This window comes from Nematostella vectensis, chromosome 2, assembly GCF_932526225.1.
Source record: "Nematostella vectensis chromosome 2, jaNemVect1.1, whole genome shotgun sequence".
Lineage (NCBI taxonomy): Eukaryota > Metazoa > Cnidaria > Anthozoa > Actiniaria > Edwardsiidae > Nematostella > Nematostella vectensis.
The window spans coordinates 17,888,557-17,906,847 of record NC_064035.1 but is presented as its reverse complement, the minus strand read 5'-3'; the positions used below and the strand labels follow the sequence as shown (position 1 = coordinate 17,906,847).

At 44.3% G+C, this 18,291-nt stretch overlaps 1 protein-coding gene across 1 annotated transcript; it reads left to right on the top strand.

Moving 5' to 3' along the window:
• The first annotated feature begins 910 nt into the window (after positions 1–910).
• On the top strand, positions 911–18,266 carry LOC5508767 (NACHT domain- and WD repeat-containing protein 1). Its single transcript, XM_048723368.1, has 24 exons — positions 911–1,189; positions 1,757–2,053; positions 2,132–2,238; positions 2,322–2,407; positions 3,036–3,152; positions 3,398–3,510; positions 3,768–3,985; positions 4,406–4,657; positions 5,434–5,573; positions 6,457–6,668; positions 6,989–7,091; positions 7,459–7,671; positions 11,321–11,651; positions 12,180–12,482; positions 12,807–13,011; positions 13,302–13,467; positions 13,509–13,518; positions 13,691–13,963; positions 14,159–14,340; positions 14,724–16,158; positions 16,530–16,655; positions 17,189–17,343; positions 17,874–18,021; positions 18,144–18,266. The coding sequence occupies exons 1-24, from the start codon at positions 1,050–1,052 to the stop codon at positions 18,236–18,238; spliced, it is 5,427 nt and encodes a 1,808-aa protein (XP_048579325.1). The 5' UTR covers positions 911–1,049; the 3' UTR covers positions 18,239–18,266.
• The last annotated feature ends 25 nt before the right edge of the window (positions 18,267–18,291 follow it).

Below are 18,291 nucleotides of genomic sequence, written 5' to 3'. Positions count from 1 at the left end.
AATATATGTATATATAGATTTGATGTCCTGTGCACTGGTATCATAGGGCGGGTTAAATCGTGGTCGGCCTTTTCCTCGCTGTTAGAACTACAATAGAAGGTACAGTGGTATCTCTATTAAGCGGCCACCTAAAGAAGCCAGCCTCCATAAAGATATGCTTCAGTACACATAAGACGACGATGGAATCTTCCTTTTTTCATGATGTTCTTGTCAACCAAATGTGTGATCCTGGTATGCTAGTACTAGTTTTCCTTAAATTTTGTGTTGGTATCGGCAGGACACGCCAACAAAAATTGTGGTATAACTGCATGAAATTCTACTAGTCCAGTCAATCTATGAAATTTTTATGGCCCAGGTGGAACTAATTGCAATAGAATTTCTCTCAGCGGATTTTGAACAAGTGGTACAGCCTAGTTAACATACTAAAAGTCCCCAAAAATCACTTTGGTGGAACCTCCTGAAATATGTGAAACTTGATTAAAGACACAGTTTGGACATCTAAACAAAGCAAATTGCCCAATTTATCCAATATTTCTGTATTCCAAAAACGACAGGGTATCCGCGTCAAAAACTCTAAAAAAATTAAAAATACAAGTTTGAATCAGAAAATTTCAAAAGTCATTGACCAAAAATGATTAAAGACACAATTTGAGTATCGAAATAAAGCAAGTTGTCCATGGAATTGACACAGATTGACTTGACTAAAACTGATCCAAGTCACCAAAGTTTTCGTTGCTTTTTTTGTTTGGATAATCACCTTCAGCATTTGCATTTGTCCGATATCTACACTTACTGTACAACGTTCAACCTCAGAGCATATTTGATTTTTTTTGCAGGGGTTCATTTATGATGGGTCCCTTTGTTTTGTTTTTTTTCGTATTCTGTCCTGTCATTTTCCGGATGCCTGTGTTACAAGTAGTGCGGAGTGAGCTGGTATCGTTGCTACTCTACTGTTGTATACAAAGTTGGTGGTGATATCGACACATTCATGAGTTATCATCCATTCCATTTGTCTTCTTTTTCTGCTATGTTTACCAAGTTTTAAAGTAATGGGTAACGGAGTGAGTGCGAAGTCCTCCTCGACACGAGAGAGGGGGTCGCGTGTTATGCATGTTGTCGTCGCTGGTGCTAGGATGAAGGGCATGAACAACCACTCTCACGATGAACAACATGGATCTATGAGCACACGGTAAGCAAAGATAATCGATTAATCTATATGTATGCCGAAAGAGACGTAGGCATAGGCGCCGCACATGGTGCTTTCCGCACAATTTAGTTCGGTTTTATGAAAATAAGTAGGTGATAAGAATTAGGGGGACTAAAAATATGACGCTGTTTGTTATGAAGCTTGAAAACTTTCGCAGCAATTCAGAAGCTTGTATATGTCCCTAAAAAGAGTGGATTCTAAGTCATCGTCTTGACACTAGGCATCTAGTCTAATTCTCCCGTTCTTTTCGACCAGCTCTGCCGCTTCTGATATAAAAATTCTAACAGAGATTCTGGAGCAACTTCAGATACCTCTTTCCACAGAGTCCACAATGGGACTTCACCCTTGATTTCTATAGAACGAGCCAGTAAAAACAAGGAAAATGTAAATAAGTATATGGGTGTTCTGAAGGGAAGAGTAGAGGGGGTATCTATATCTATGTATTTGAGCCTCTTAAGCTTGCGGGCTCTTTTCATTTGAGCATTATTGGCTACTGGAATTTAGGTTTATCCATAGTTATTTCTTTTTTATGTTAAATATACAATGCAGATCACCACAGCTAACAGTACAAGGAAAAACTGTGTCAACTGTGACAAACAAGTCAGGGAAGAAATCTTCATCAGGGCTTCATTGTCAACAAACTCAATCCAAAACAAGGGAAAAAACATCTGCACCAAGAAATCCACAGACCAGGGTACCAGGGAATACTTCTAAGAAATCTGGTAAATCCAATTCCACTAGCACTAAGCTGGTCCTTAAGAATGGGACAATTCCTGATACTAAAATGGCAGGATTCAAGAAGAAAAAAAAGAGTGAGACAATCTCAAGATCAAATAAAACACCAAAGTGAGTGAAATGGCAGTTTTAAGTTACCTCATAATTGTTACCTGTAACAACCTTTTTTATTTACTGATTTTTTGACAGCCTTGAGGTTTCTGGGCGAGTTAGTAGAGTTATTAGAGGAGAGATAGACTTTAAATGTCCAATCAACACAAAGATAATCAGAATCTTTATGAGCTCAACGTTCACAGGTAAAAAAAAGCATCTAGTTTTACTTTTGAAACAATTATAACATGTAGAATATATACAGATTTTATGTTATTCGCATTATTAGACACAGAGGAAGAGAGAAATGCCTTAATGGAGAAAGTGTATCCTAAGCTCAAAGAATTCTGCAAACAAAAAGGCTATGAATTCCAGGTAAATTTCCAAGATATTTTAACACATTCCAGGTAAATTTCCAAGGTATTTTAACCCATTGACCACTTGCTATTTTTTAACCCAAATACACCTATTTCAAATAAGGTTGCACTCGAGAATCAATGTGTCATAATGGTGACTAATGGGTAGCGTATAAATGGCTGAACCCTTGTATCTAAATGTTATCTGAATGTTCATAAGAATGTAAACAAGAATTCTACAGCTTTTGATATCTGGATTTGTATTTTATTTATACTTATTTGCTAATTTACTTGGTACCCATTGAGCACCTTATTTGAAATAGGTGTATTCAGATAAAACACACCATAAAACAGATACCTCCCCCTATTTTTAGACGGTCAATTGGGAACACTGCTGCACCTGCTAGTCGGGTTATCCAAAATGCACATTGAAAATGCTAGGAGTTGCAAAATTTGCACATTTTGAAATAAAACGACTCAAAAATAGATGAAATACAATGCAATAACCATTCCTAGAGATGAAGGCATTCATTGGTGGTATTTATTTATAGAGGTAGGTATGACATAATTGAGTGTATATGACTGTACACATGGACAAGCTTCTAATGATACTTATTGACAAGCTTCTAATGAAATGTTTGGTGCAGGTAGTGGATATGCGCTGGGGAGTGAGGGATGTTGCCACGGATCTGCATGAGACCACTGACCTCTGTATCCGTGAGATTAGAGCTTGCCAGAAAATCTCTGCTGGTCCGAATTTCATTGTGAGTTTGAGAACTTTGAGGAAAATGATATTTCTGCCATTGTGATGAATTTATTGCAATATTCAATTAACATTCAAAAACACCTTTTGTCAAGCACTTTGTTTTCTTCATGCTGTATACCAGATGTCAGATGAATTTATTCTGTTGTAGTTTACAGTATGTTTTGATTTCAAATGGTTCAACATGTTTGTGCTTGTGATGTTCAAATGCTATTACAATATACTATAATCCCACATGTCCTTTAGACCCTGTTATCAGAGAAATATGGCTACTGCCCTCTGGCGCCTGTGATGCCCTCTGATGAGCTCCAGATGATACATGCCAATTGCAACAGTACTGGTAAAGATTTACTGGACAAGTAAGCCTCCTTTAAAAAAATTGAATTGACACTTGAATTTTTTTTGTTTTACCCTATAGTATTTGCCTAATATTTGATATCCAGGGCCGTAGCAGGCCTTGAAATATTGGGGGGGGGGGGGCACAATACAGAAACTTTGCAGCCACTGGTCGTTTTACCTCTACTGGTCATTTCCTTATAATTTTTGAAAATATTGGGGCACGTGCCCCACCCCCTGCTATGGCTCTGACCCTTGGTTCTTAATCCTTTCTTTTAAGGTGGTACAGACTTGATACCAACTGCATTCCGGCATCATATATTTTGCAACCCGTCTCCACATGGATTCACGGTTTTTTTACTGAAGGCGATAAGAAAGTGAGAAAACAGGCACAAGATGATTGGGCTAGAGACTGTACAGCTCTCAAAAACGCCATTGTCACAGCGATTCATAAGGCGCATAGCGATCAAGCAACGGTGCATAAGTACACTCGCTCAGGTAATTGTTTTTTTTTGCAACCATCTCACAAAATAATACATTCATGATATCTATATAAGCAATGTCGATATGTCACTGAGTAATATCGTATCTAAACACCTATAAACTGTACATAAAAATAAGAAAAGACGCTTTGCGTTTTCGGATTAACCAGAGTTATGCTTGATTGCATTTTTTTTAATGTAGTTAGGGCATGAATATTAACTTTACCATAATGGAGAGCCCACTCATGTTATTTTGATTTGAACACCCGAAATTCTTTATGTTTGTGCGCTTATTTATCATCTCTTTTACTTTCAAAGTGGATTTCGTAGATAACAGTTTCCAGGGCGCTTTATTGTATCGAAAGGGGATAGCATACTCTAACACAATCCTGCATAGCTACCGTTTTCTAGCAACAAATTGTTCTTACTCTTTCAGTTTGTGAGATGGAATTAGAAGAGGGACTTCTTAAACCTTCTGTGGATAAATCAAAGTGCCACTGGTTCCAGCGTGAGTTCACAGACCTCGACCCGGCTTCTGGAGGCAGTGCTTTGTCAAGATATATGGACACGACTATTGGGGACGAGATCACGGACCGGATGAGCATGTTACAACAGCTGAAATCGTCAATGAAGCAAATCTTGGGAATAAACAACATGCTAGTATACAAAATCAAGTGGACCAAGAAAGGTATCTGAGGAACACCCGCAATGGCCCAAATTTGCAGGAAGACTATTTGTTGTAGCATTGTCGGCATTGGATACAGAGAAAACCGCATTCTTGTTAAAGCAAACTTGACTGAGAAGGCATGTAAGGTGGATCTCGCTCGTTATATAACTTGTCACCAACAACATTCATCAAGAAGGCGATAACCCCTAATTTTGGCAAAGCATGTTGCTAAGATATTGTTGCTTTGAAAGAGTCTTTTAAATCCTCAAGATTGTTTGAACTTTTCAATCTACAAGCGTGTTATTGAAAAAATGCTGTATTTATTTTCTTCACCCTCTAGCTAATTTTAGTAATTTTTTTAGGAGTATTGTTTTGGACTTTATCCGGTTCTTGCAATTTTCTGCACGAGCAATAAATCAGTTTCGCTTGAAAAGGTGAATTCTTCAAAAGAGATAGATTTTACCCTCAAAAGCAACATACACACTAAAATCCTACCTCGGCAGCATAGCTTGTTCCCTGCTTGAAATCTCAAATGCTAAAACCAGGGATGCGTTACGGAAGGGAGCACTCTACAAATTCACCGGACGTAAACTTTGAGCGAATTTTGGGTACCTCGTCAATTTAGCTCCTAGCAATTATCCACATTCCTATAATCGCCTTGCAATGTAAGAGCTTGTTTGAAGATTTTGTTTTCTTCAGGAGACCTTATTTTTGATAAAGCCAGCGCCGTACAAGCATCTGATTCAAGCCCTTTTTCTTTAGAGTAAACACGAATAAGAATATTCTGTTCTCTCCAGGCATTGACCCTACCAATGACGAGCATAGACAGTACCTGAATACCTTTTGCCGGGACTTCCAGCGAGTGCTAGAGACTAAGATAACCCAGAGTATCTCAGAGAACACGAGCAGCGAGATCGAGAGTCCGATATACGAGGAGGTAGGAGAAGAGGGCAGCACTTTTTTGCACATCGTCAACGTCCGAGAATTGATCATGAAGAAATTATATGGAATTTCTTTTACTTTTTATTAAACAAAAAATCAAACTGAAAGACAAAAACGTAAACTATTATGATAGTTATTCATGTATTGTTTAATCTTCAAAAAAGGCACTTTGCTTAATCGTGCTCTCATACCCTTTAAAGCCGCATTGTCACCAGTTTACTTCCGGAGGTCCGACGGAAACCTCAACCGTTAAAAGACAACAAATCTATTAGAATCCGAGATATTTAACAGGCCATCCGCTCTAAATTATCAATCACATCACACACTTTCAATATTTTGAAATATTTTTTCGCGTTTTCCGTGAAAAATCATCGGATATTATTACCTAACCGACCGGTAGTAAACTAGTGATAATGCGGCTTTAAACAGGGTCTGAATGGAGTGGGGGTCTGCATGTTGGTAGTCCGTTAAATTGTCCATAATTTGTCGGTAGTCGGTAAGAATTATGTCTTTGTCGGTAGTCAGTGAATATAAGCTAGTGTTCGCTTTTGTACCAGATTTCACGTATAAACAACTTTATTTAGGATTGATGAGTAATGAATAAATTATTGATAATAAATTAATTATCGATCAATATTGACTGAAAAGTTGATGCAACAGGAAATACATAGTGCAGATTCGGAAATGGCCGAATTTAAGTAGATTGACGGTGGAAGTAAAGACTAAAAAAACCGGAAATAATAAAATGTCGGTAGTCGGCAAATATCTTTTGTCGCTAGTCACTAGTCTTTTTCATGTTTTGTCGGTAGTCAGTTAATTTATAAGCCGTTTGTCGGTAGTCGGTTAACCCCATCCAAGCCCTGTTTAAAAACTTCCAGGTTGTTCAGCACATGATGTTCTGTCAGTCCAAGCTGGACATGTTCCACGGTAGGCAGGCCGTGTTAAATTCCATCGGGGATTATCTCCGAGATGGGCTTAGACAGCCTTTAGTTCTCCATGGCTGTTCTGGCTGCGGCAAGACGTCAATAATGGCGATGGCGGCAAAATGCGCGAGAGACTGGATTCATCCGGAGGCGTGTGTCGTTCTCAGGTAAAATGCGTACCCCCGCTTCAAGTACGAATAAAGGTAAATAACAGCGACTGTACGGCAAGATTAGCTTTAAGAATAGCATGCAGTTTTGGTTGTGACAAAAGTTCACAACTAGGATGATTCCCTCTTGTTCTTGGATGCGCATAATTTTCTTCTGGTAGTGACGTAGCACAATTCTCGCATCCGTATTGGCGTACTTCACAAAAAGGTGGCCACGATAGCGCGCGTCGCATGCCGACTACGCCGAGTACGTGAGGAAAGGATTCCCTAACTTTTCGGCTTAGAGTATTTGGTGCAATGTAATGTTTTTTAACTATCAGGTTTCTGGGTACCACCCCAAAGAGCTCTACGATTCGTCGCCTGATGAAGTCTATTTGCGAACAGATCAAGTGTGTCTATCGCCTTACTACTTCTATTCCGCAGGTAAAGATTAATTATTATTTTACTCTTCACGACCGAGTAACTCCCAAGGATATGTACACGGAAAAGCTTTGGATTTTTAGGACAAATCTCTGGCAAACAAGCCATTCCTTAAAGTGTTATATGCATTTTAAACGCCTTCAACACCATTCAACCGAATATATGGGAATGGCAAACGGACACAACATAGTCACTCGATACAATCGAATTCTTATTGATTTGGGAAACACTTAGGTACTTTAGTCAAGCTTTTCTACAAGAAAATATCAACTTGTATCTGATCCGTACCTTTTAAATAAAATTCGTCCCTTGCTTATTTCAGAGTTTGATAGACATGGTCGAGTCGTTCCCTTCATCCTTCTAATTTTAGGGTTTGAAAGACATGGTCGAGTTGTTTCCGTCATTGCTGGCGTCAGCGACGGCCAAAAGGCCACTCCTTGTGCTACTGGACTCACTGGATCAGTTATCACCTGAGGATGGAGCAAGGCTACTCGACTGGTTACCAAAACATCTCCCTGGTCACTGCAAGATGATCGTGTCAACCCTTCCCGGAGCTCAGTATAGATGCTTTCCTAAATTGAAGGTGAGGCCACGCATAGTGAAAAGAAGGCATTGGGAACTTGGTCGCGTGATCAATTGTGAGATTCAGTGAGACAGTAACATGAAAGGCCTGCTTGAATTTCGTTTGTAGCTGAATCAATTTTGAAAAAAATTCAACGTACGATGTGGGCCACGATAGTTCAATGGTAAGGGCCACGATAGCTGATTGGTACGGACCACGATAGCTCAGGGATGATGGCCTTGATAGCTTAGGGATGTTCGACACGACAGCTCAGTGTAACGGACCTCGATAGCTCAGTGATACGGCCCACGATAACTCAGTGATACGGCCCACGATAGCTCAGTGATACGGCCCACGATAGCTCAGTGATAGGCCCACGATAGCTCAGTGATACGGCCCACGATAGCTCAGTGATACGGCCCACGATAGCTCAGTGATACGGCCCACGATAGCTCAGTGATACGGCCCACGATAGCTCAGTAGTACAGCCCACGATAGCTCAGTGATACGGCCCACGATAGCTCAGTGATACGGCCCACGATAGCTCAGTGATACGGCCCACGATAGCTCAGTGATACGGCCCACGATAGCTCAGTAGTACGGCCCACGATAGCTCAGTAGTACGGCCCACGATAGCTCAGTCATACGGCCCACGATAGCTCAGTGATACGGCCCACGATAGCTCAGTGATACGGCCCACGATAACCCAGTGATACGGCCCACGATAACCCAGTGATACGGCCCACGATAGCTCAGTGATACGGCCCACGATAACCCAGTGATACGGCCCACGATAGCTCAGTGATACGGCCCACGATAGCTCAGTAATACGGCCCACGATAGCTCAGTGATACGGCCCACGATAGCTCAGTGATACGGCCCACGATAGCTCAGTAGAACGGCCCACGATAGCTCAGTGATACGGCCCACGATAGCTCAGTGATACGGCCCACGATAGCTCAGTGATACGGCCCACGATAGCTCAGTAGTACGGCCCACGATAGCTCAGTGATACTGCCCACGATAGCTTAGTGATACGGCCCACGATGGCTCAGTGATACGGCCCACGATAGCTTAGTGATACGGCCCACGATAGCTCAGTGATACGGCCCACGATAGCTGAGTGATACGGCCCACGATAGCTCAGTGATACGGCCCACGATAGCTCAGTGATACTGCCCACGATAGCTCAGTAATACGGCCCACGATAGCTCAGTGATACGGCCCACGATAGCTCAGTCATACGGCCCACGATAGCTCAGTGATACGGCCCACGATAGCTCAGTGATACGGCCCACGATAGCTCAGTGATACGGCCCACGATAACCCAGTGATACGGCCCACGATAGCTCAGTGATACTGCCCACGATAGCTCAGTAATACGGCCCACGATAGCTCAGTGATACGGCCCACGATAGCTCAGTAGTACGGCCCACGATAGCTCAGTGATACGGCCCACGATAGCTCAGTGATACGGCCCACGATAGCTCAGTGATACGGCCCACGATAGCTTAGTGATACGGCCCACGATAGCTCAGTAATACGGCCCACGATAGCTCAGTGATACGGCCCACGATAGCTCAGTGATACGGCCCACGATAGCTCAGTGATACGGCCCACGATAACCCAGTGATACGGCCCACGATAGCTCAGTGATACGGCCCACGATAACCCAGTGATACGGCCCACGATAGCTCAGTGATACGGCCCACGATAGCTTAGTGATACGGCCCACGATAGCTCAGTGATACGGCCCACGATAGCTTAGTGATACGGCCCACGATAGCTCAGTGATACGGCCCACGATAGCTCAGTGATACGGCCCACGATAGCTCAGTGATACGGCCCACGATAGCGCAGTGATACGGCCCACGATAACCCAGTGATACGGCCCACGATAGCTCAGTGATACTGCCCACGATAGCTCAGTAATACGGCCCACGATAGCTCAGTGATACGGCCCACGATAGCTCAGTGATACGGCCCACGATAGCTCAGTGATACGGCCCACGATAGCTCAGTGATACGGCCCACGATAGCTCAGTAGAACGGCCCACGATAGCTCAGTGATACGGCCCACGATAGCTCAGTAATACGGACCACGATAGCTCAGTGATACGGCCCACGATAGCTTAGTGATACGGCCCACGATAGCTCAGTGATACGGCCCACGATAGCTTAGTGATACGGCCCACGATAGCTTAGTGATACGGCCCACGATAGCTCAGTGATACGGCCCACGATAGCTCAGTGATACGGCCCACGATAGCTCAGTAATACGGCCCACGATAGCTCAGTGATACGGCCCACGATAACTCAGTGATACGGCCCACGATAGCTCAGTGATACGGCCCACGATAACACAGTAATACGGCCCACGATAGCTCAGTGATACGGCCCACGATAGCTCAGTGATACGGCCCACGATAACTCAGTGATACGGCCCACGATAGCTCAGTGATACGGCCCACGATAGCTCAGTGATACGGCCCACGATAGCTCAGTGATACGGCCCACGATAGCTCAGTAATACGGCCCACGATAGCTCAGTGATACGGCCCACGATAACTCAGTGATACGGCCCACGATAGCTCAGTGATACGGCCCACGATAGCTCAGTGATACGGCCCACGATAGCTCAGTGATACGGCCCACGATAACCCAGTGATACGGCCCACGATAGCTCAGTGATACGGCCCACGATAGCTCAGTGATACGGCCCACGATAGCTCAGTGATACGGCCCACGATAACTCAGTGATACGGCCCACGATAGCTCAGTAATACGGCCCACGATAGCTCAGTGATACGGCCCACGATAGCTCAGTGATACGGCCCACGATAGCTTAGTGATACGGCCCACGATAGCTCAGTGATACGGCCCACGATAGCTTAGTGATACGGCCCACGATAGCTCAGTAATACGGCCCACGATAGCTCAGTGATACGGCCCACGATAGCTTAGTGATACGGCCCACGATAGCTCAGTGATACGGCCCACGATAGCTTAGTGATACGGCCCACGATAGCTTAGTGATACGGCCCACGATAGCTCAGTGATACGGCCCACGATAGCTTAGTGATACGGCCCACGATAGCTCAGTGATACGGCCCACGATAGCTCAGTAATACGGACCACGATAGCTCAGTGATACGGCCCACGATAGCTTAGTGATACGGCCCACGATAGCTCAGTGATACGGCCCACGATAGCTCAGTAATACGGCCCACGATAGCTCAGTAATACGGCCCACGATAGCTCAGTGATACGGCCCACGATAGCTCAGTGATACGGCCCACGATAGCTTAGTGATACGGCCCACGATAGCTCAGTGATACGGCCCACGATAGCTTAGTGATACGGCCCACGATAGCTCAGTAATACGGCCCACGATAGCTCAGTGATACGGCCCACGATAGCTCAGTGATACGGCCCACGATAGCTCAGTGATACGGCCCACGATAGCTCAGTGATACGGACCACGATAGCTCAGTGATACGGCCCACGATAGCTCAGTGATACGGCCCACGATAGCTCAGTGATACTGCCCACGATAGCTCAGTAGTACAGCCCTATGGTTTAATAGTCCCGCAAAATGTGCCCGCCGCTGCCCTCAACATCACACTACAGACGCCCGTCCGGTGTAAATCTTCTGATTTCCGTCCAACAGGCGATGTTCAAGAATGACAAGCTCTTTATCTCCGTGCCGTCGCTGCCTCATAGTGACGTATCTGACATTCTCTCCATGTGGCTCCAGCAGTCAGGACGAACCTTGCAGCCGGCGCAGCGTGACCTGGTGATGAGCGCGTTTAGTCAGTGCCCACTGCCGCTCTTCCTCAAGATCTCGTTTGACGAGGCTTGTCGTTGGCACTCGTACACGGATCCAGGGCAGACGAGACTCTATGGCAGTGTGAGGGATGCTATTAATGGACTGTTAGAGCGCATAGAGGCCAAACATGGGAGGATACTGGTCCAGCATGCACTAGGCTACCTCACCGCAGGTATAATCCACATGTGTGTTTAGTGAAAATATCGGGTTATATGTACAAAGCTACAACACGGTAGGTTTAATCCACACGCCTGTTTAGTGCGGGTCAGTACGCAGCTCTTACAAGCTGCAATTTGATTGGGCAAGTGAACAATATCCGCACCTCGACACAAAGAACGAGAAGAATAGAGACAAAAGAACTCCTTTGTAGAACAAAGATAATAGGAGACAAAGCAGCTGCGTACTTACTCTTTAGTGCAGGCTAAATCACACCTTTGACCGGTGTGGCTAAATATAAAATAAAATAAAATAAAATAAAATTCAAAAAGAACGAGAAGAATAGAGACAAAAGAACTCCTTTGTAGAAAAAGGATAATAGGAGACTAAGCAGCTGCGTACTTACTCTTTAGTGCAGGCTAAATCACACCTTTGACCGGTGTGGCTAAATATAATACACACTGTACAAATACTCGATTCATTCAAGACTACCAAGCAGCGAAATCAAATCAAATTCTTACCCAAATATTGACCTTTGCATCAGCCCGCAGTGGCCTGACGGAGACGGAACTGGACGATATCCTGTCTAGTGATGATGAAGTTCTTGATGATGTGTTCCAATACTGGACACCACCCATCCGCCGACTGCCCCCCTTGCTATGGGTACGGATACGAGCAGACCTCGACTCCTATCTCGTAGACAGGGGGTCGGAGGGTGCGCGCGTTACCTACTGGTACCATCGCCAGTTCATAGAGGCCGCAAGAGATCGATACCTAGCAGACTCTGACACCAAGGCCAAGCTACATTCCAACATGGCGGACTACTTTATTGGCGCGCGACCTTATGGTACGTAAAGTTTAGGCAGGTGGACAGGCACGGGGGGGGGGCATGGATACACAGGCATAGATAGTATATGCGAATGTGCCTAAGATTAGGCGATTCTTCAATAAGAATAAAGCGTCGAGGAGGGGGTACACAGTCATCTATGAATTATACTAATACTTGTCCAGAAAGGCATATAATTTTCTTGAACATTTTCATGTTACCCTCATTGCATTTCACATATGATATTGCATCTTGGTGACTAATCGAAATAGAAACAGGTTAAATATCAGATATGATTAATAACAGTGCAAATATCTAAATTGGCCGATGTGTTTATACCTTTAGAAGTTGAGAATTCCCTTGGACACTTGGTGCGTTCGAGCCGCGTCCCGCCGCAACCTTTAATGCTATCTCGACATCTGTACAATCTCCGGAAGCTGCACGAGCTTCCGTACCATTTAATTCATAGTGGAAGGCTTCTAGATCTGAAGAGACATGTGCTTTGTAACTTCGAATGGCTTGATGCAAAACTACGAGCGAGATCAATCAGGTAATTGGCGTCACCATCGCAATCACCACCACCACTAACTCCATCCGTTTGCATTAGAGCGAAAATTTCAAAGGAATGTTAACAAAATCTTGCATCTGCGAGTTTTCCCGATTGCTTTTTTGCGACTAGCTTTTACCTAATTCCCATGCCAAACAAAACAACCCGGCCATATCCATCATGGTGTTTCATATTGCTTTCAAGAAACACAAGAAATTTCAGGGAAAAGAATTCTTATAGATTCTGTGTCAGGATATCGTCATCACCACTTCAACTATCAACTATATTTACAGGGCTCTCCTGGATGACTTTGTCCTTGCAAGACAGACCTGTCGAGACTCGGATGTAATGGCTATTGAGGATATTTTACAACTTGGCCAGGACGCTATCGTTTTGGATCCATGCCAACTCTCTTCACAAATTGCCAGTCGTTTGTATGATTTACGTTCTCTTTACGTGGTTTGCCAGTCGTTTGTATGATGTATGAACCCTTTACGTAGGTCGCCAGACGTTTGTATGATGTACGTTCCATTTACGTAGCTTGTTCGTCATGTGTATGATATACGTGCCACTGACAAATTTGTATATTACAATGTCACTTTTATTTTTGGTGTACAGCACAAAGAGAATGGGTTTTCCACAGAAAAATCACAATTATCAAAGGTATGTTATTTTATATGAGGTATGAAATTTAACTGGTTCGAAAAAAAGAACTATTTATACTTTTTAACTTTTACTTACCTAGAGAGTAGCTTGTACGTACTTTTATGTCGCCTGTCGTCTCAGAGTCTTGCAGGCCTACTCCGTGATGCTCTGCAACCCTGTGTGCCTTCCCTTGTGCCCTCGCGAGCGTTTCTGACGCCACCTGGAGGTCAACTGACCCAGACGTTAGTCGGTCACAGCAAAGGCGTCTATGGGCTAGCGGTCACCGCAGATGGCTCATGCGTGGTGTCAGGTAAACCCTACCCCTATAACCCCTTAACGTTCTCTAACCCTAAACGTGACCCCTCACACTATTTACACTGGCGTACTTAAGCAACAAAACCCCTTGTGGCCTTAAGCAAGAATGTCATGTTATTTAGTGTTCACATATTGATTCTCGTGATTGGATAGGTGTTCGCATGTTTACCCTCGTTGATTCTAATGACAGGGAGTGAGGATGGATCAGTTAAGGTATGGTCGGCAAACGACGGATCAATCCTGGTTACCATTGAGGACATTGGTGAGGGTATTGGCGCTATCCAATGCGCAGATTCTGACAGGTGTGCTGTGGTTTCGTCAACAAAAGGAATCACTGTCTTTGATATTAGCACAGGAGAGGTCTTGGCAAGGTAGGTAACATAGGCTTACGTCTCTAATAACAGTATACAGTCGATTGACAAAAGGTTGTCGTCAACCGGCTTCGCGACTACGCGACAAGCCCGCATGTAAGCATAGGTAAGAACCACTGAAGCACCTAGCTGCATATATTAGCCACCGCATAACTTCAGACACGGTGGCTAATATATGCAGCTAGGTGCTTCAGTGTTTTTTACGTATCCTTACATGCGGGCTTGTCGCGTAGTCGCGAAGCCGGTTGACAACAACCTTTTGTCTATCGACTGTATCATGATCATTATTATCATCACCAACACCATCACCAATACATCATCAACTTCATCGCTCAGCTATTGCAAGATCATCAAGTCCTGTATAAGCATTGCCGTGTCCCCTGAGATTGTGTTAGGGGTATGAAATGGTGGTGTATGGTATACAGACATTTTCGAAAGAAGAATGATCAAAATGTGTCCTTATTCTTTTTTTCCTCATCTAGCTTCAGAACTAAGTTCTTTAATTCCTCTCCGCTTTTCTGTTTGGCGGGCGAAAACAGCGGCATCATCGCATTCTTCACAGAAGAAAGCCTTGAAATAGTGGACGTGCCAACTGGAAAGCAGAAAGCCCGGTTCACTGAGCTCCTCCCCGTGGGGAAGTCGGGACAGAACACAGTGCTGAGTGCTGGGGAGCTCTTCATTCTTTGTAACTCGGCCAAACTTGAAAACTCCTTACATGTCATAGATGTCGACACCCTTACGGAGACGCACTCTTTCGAAGTGTTTGATCAGGACGATGAAGACAGCTTTCTACACCTCACGGACATCACCCTGAAAGGCGACATGCAAGTGCTAGTTGCCAAGAAGATGCGCATTGACGTGTACGACATACTCAGCGGATGCAAACTAAAGAGCATGCGTGGTAAGCTTGATGACTGGATAAGCAATATGTCTCTCTCGCCGAATGACGACCTGCTTGTATTCCCAAAGAGAGAGAAAGTCGTGATTCTGGACCTCGAGCGGGATGAGAGACGCGAAGTCCTTCGTCATGCCAACTACGTATCGAGGGTGCTTGTCGCATCCAATGACGTCGTCGTGACGTCGGGAGGGGATTGCGTGATTCGTATATGGGATTTGTCACGCGAGGACGTTAACCACCGAGTTGGTAGACCCGAGACGGTAGTCTCCGTGAACCCCATACCTGACGACCCGTATCACGTGATAACAGTAGGGCGACTCGGTATGGACGATCATGTGGTCACAGTTTGGAATTTAGCAACGTCACTTCCTGTACGTAGAGTGACGAATGTGGCGGCTAGTTACTTGAAGGTAGTCGACTCTGAGAGTGTGGTGCTGAGGGTGGTTGATAGGGTGGTTGTTGTAGCTTTGAAAACCTTTCGTGTGCTTCATGTGTTGCGGGACTGTAAGTTACCGGATTTTACTTACGCCGGCACACCCGATCTGTGTTTAGTGAAATATAAGAATTGCCATGAACTCCTGACCTACTCACTCGACCAGAAAAGCGTGTGCACTTACTCCCTCGGTACAGGCGAGCTCTCAGGTCAGATGAAGAACCCTCGGTCGGGGTACAAGATCCAGGCCTTTATCGTGGACGCTTCAGGGCATTTCATGGCGAGTAACGACGAGCCACTAGATGTGATCTTCATCTGGGACGTGGTTAGACGCCAGATGCTATTCAAAGTAGACCGCACAGGTTACGCCCGCTTCGTACTGACGCTCGCCAGCTTCACTCCAGACGGAAATGAGTTTATTCTTAGCATTCGCCGCGATGACAAGAACGACTACATCCGCCACCCAAGCGTCTGGCATGTGCATACTAGTAAGTAGTATGTGGGGGAGGTTTCAGCTATAGTATTGTTACAACATCGCGCCACTTTGCGAACATTCCACATAAACTTGATTAAGTACACATTTACGAAACGTTTACTGGATAGTTTAAATAAAGCATAAAAATAGAAAAAAAAAACAGCGAATTTTGATATGGAGGTGTTTGACTAAAACACGGCGTGCCTCCTGTTGCTCGCAAAAAAAATACTCTCCCCCTTCTCCTCTTTTTAAGTGTAATTGGTTGTTGCTGTAGTGTGTCCAATCAGCGCGAGAGTTCGTATTAAGTTCCATTAATTATATATCATGGGAATTGCTGTCATGTGCCTGTTGGTTTATAGTAATTTTATCGGATCGTATTTCTAGAGAAATTGCTCCACGACCTTCGTTATGAAGGGGATACTGACTCGCACTCGCTGGCCGTCATCAGCAAGACAAGGTGTATCACATCTCATAAGGATATGCGCATCGTCATCTGGGACCATAGCAACGGTATTTTACCAACATTTGAATACTTACCATCATAAACAATACTGGTTTACCCAATAGTCGAAATTGCTTCAAAATTAATGACTGATGATTCATGATTTTAGTAATAAAGGTATTTTTTTAACCGTATTAAAAACAAGAGCGCGCCTTCTTCCACGCACAGACGAGGATACGCACGAGCAATGACGGGCATCTATATATATTTTCTTTTGCTCCAACGAAGGGCTAACGCTCAAAAAGTCAGCGCACTCTGTTTCACAGAGGCGTCCAGCATATCTTTTCGACGTTGTGCTGATTTATAGCTTGTTCACCATATTTTTAGTTTTCTGATTTCTTTTTTTTTTCAACTAAATCATACACAGTCGTTGAATCTTGCACAGTTCGAGTAACGATGAAAAAGTGTTGGCTGTATCATCCACCCCCTCAAACAGGGCCGTAGCATGTGGTGGGTCATCCCCCCCCCTTTCCCCAATGTGTTCTTAATGTTTCTATATATCGTCTCCCCCAATAAAATAATCCCGACGTTGTTACTTTAGGCACAGCACAGTACGTCTTGCCCAGCACACACTATGGCTGCCGCGTGGACGTGTTGAGCTCCGGTGGACGCTACGCCCTGTCCCATGACGATAAAACCATTGTGCTGTGGGATGTTGTCGATGGTCGTCAAGTCTGCACTTTTACCGCGGAAAGGGTACTGTTACTAATCAGTATTTAACGATAGTGATTTTGAAAGACTTATGTAGCTGGTCAGATCCTATCATTTAGCTATGTACGAGACGTGGCCTGGTTAAATACTCTATTATGGGGTTTAGCAAGGAAGCCGGCGACGGCTAGAAAGACAGGACAAAAAGGGCGCTTTCAAGCTAGAGCTGTCCTCGATAGACCGTCAAGTCTAGGTGTCGAGTAATTCCTGGGTCCCAACCCTGCCCATTTCTCTTTTTTTACCCCATACTAACCACACCCTATATAATTTCTCTTCTGTCCTCACCTTATCCCCACCCTTCGACCCTGCATCATTTCTCTTTTGTCCTCATCTTGCCCCACCCTTCGACCCTGCATCATTTCTCTTTTGTCCTCATTTTGCCCCACCCTTCGACCCTGCATCATTTCTCTTTTGTCCTCATCTTGCCCCACCCTTCGACCCTGCATCATTTCTCTTTTGTCCTCATCTTGCCCCACACTTCGACCCTGCATCATTTCTCTTTTGTCCTCATCTTTCAGATCACGGCGATCCTGCCAGTAGGCGAAGGGGACCTTATTGCTCTAGGATGTGAACAGCCCTTGTCATTAGTAGCCCTTCGTCTTCAAGCACGTCATATGAACGCAGTTATGAGTGATACGGGGGATATCACCTCTTGGGGGAATCCTAGTAAGTGCCGTTAATGAACTCATCTGAAATTTCTGTTCTTTAAACGTTCTTAATTGCTAAGGCTGTACCATAAAATTAACTTGCCATAAATCTATTAATTTGCCATAAATCTATCATTTCAGAGCTGGATATCGTGTTTGAGGAACCTGAAAAACAAAACTTAGGTGTGGATGAACGAGCATGCGTTGTCGAGGAGAAAGATGTCATATATAAATAAAGATCATACTACGGTGAATAGACCACAATATGGCCATTCTTGACATTTCATCA

Coding starts and splice junctions, on each gene's coding strand:
- LOC5508767 (XM_048723368.1), top strand. CDS start 1,050: ATGGGTAACGGAGTGAGTGCGAAGTCCTCCTCGACACGAGAGAGGGGG. Junction 4,658..5,433: donor AATCAAGTGGACCAAGAAAG/GTATCTGAGGAA, acceptor TGTTCTCTCCAG/GCATTGACCCTACCAATGAC. Junction 17,344..17,873: donor GCACTTTTACCGCGGAAAGG/GTACTGTTACTA, acceptor CTCATCTTTCAG/ATCACGGCGATCCTGCCAGT.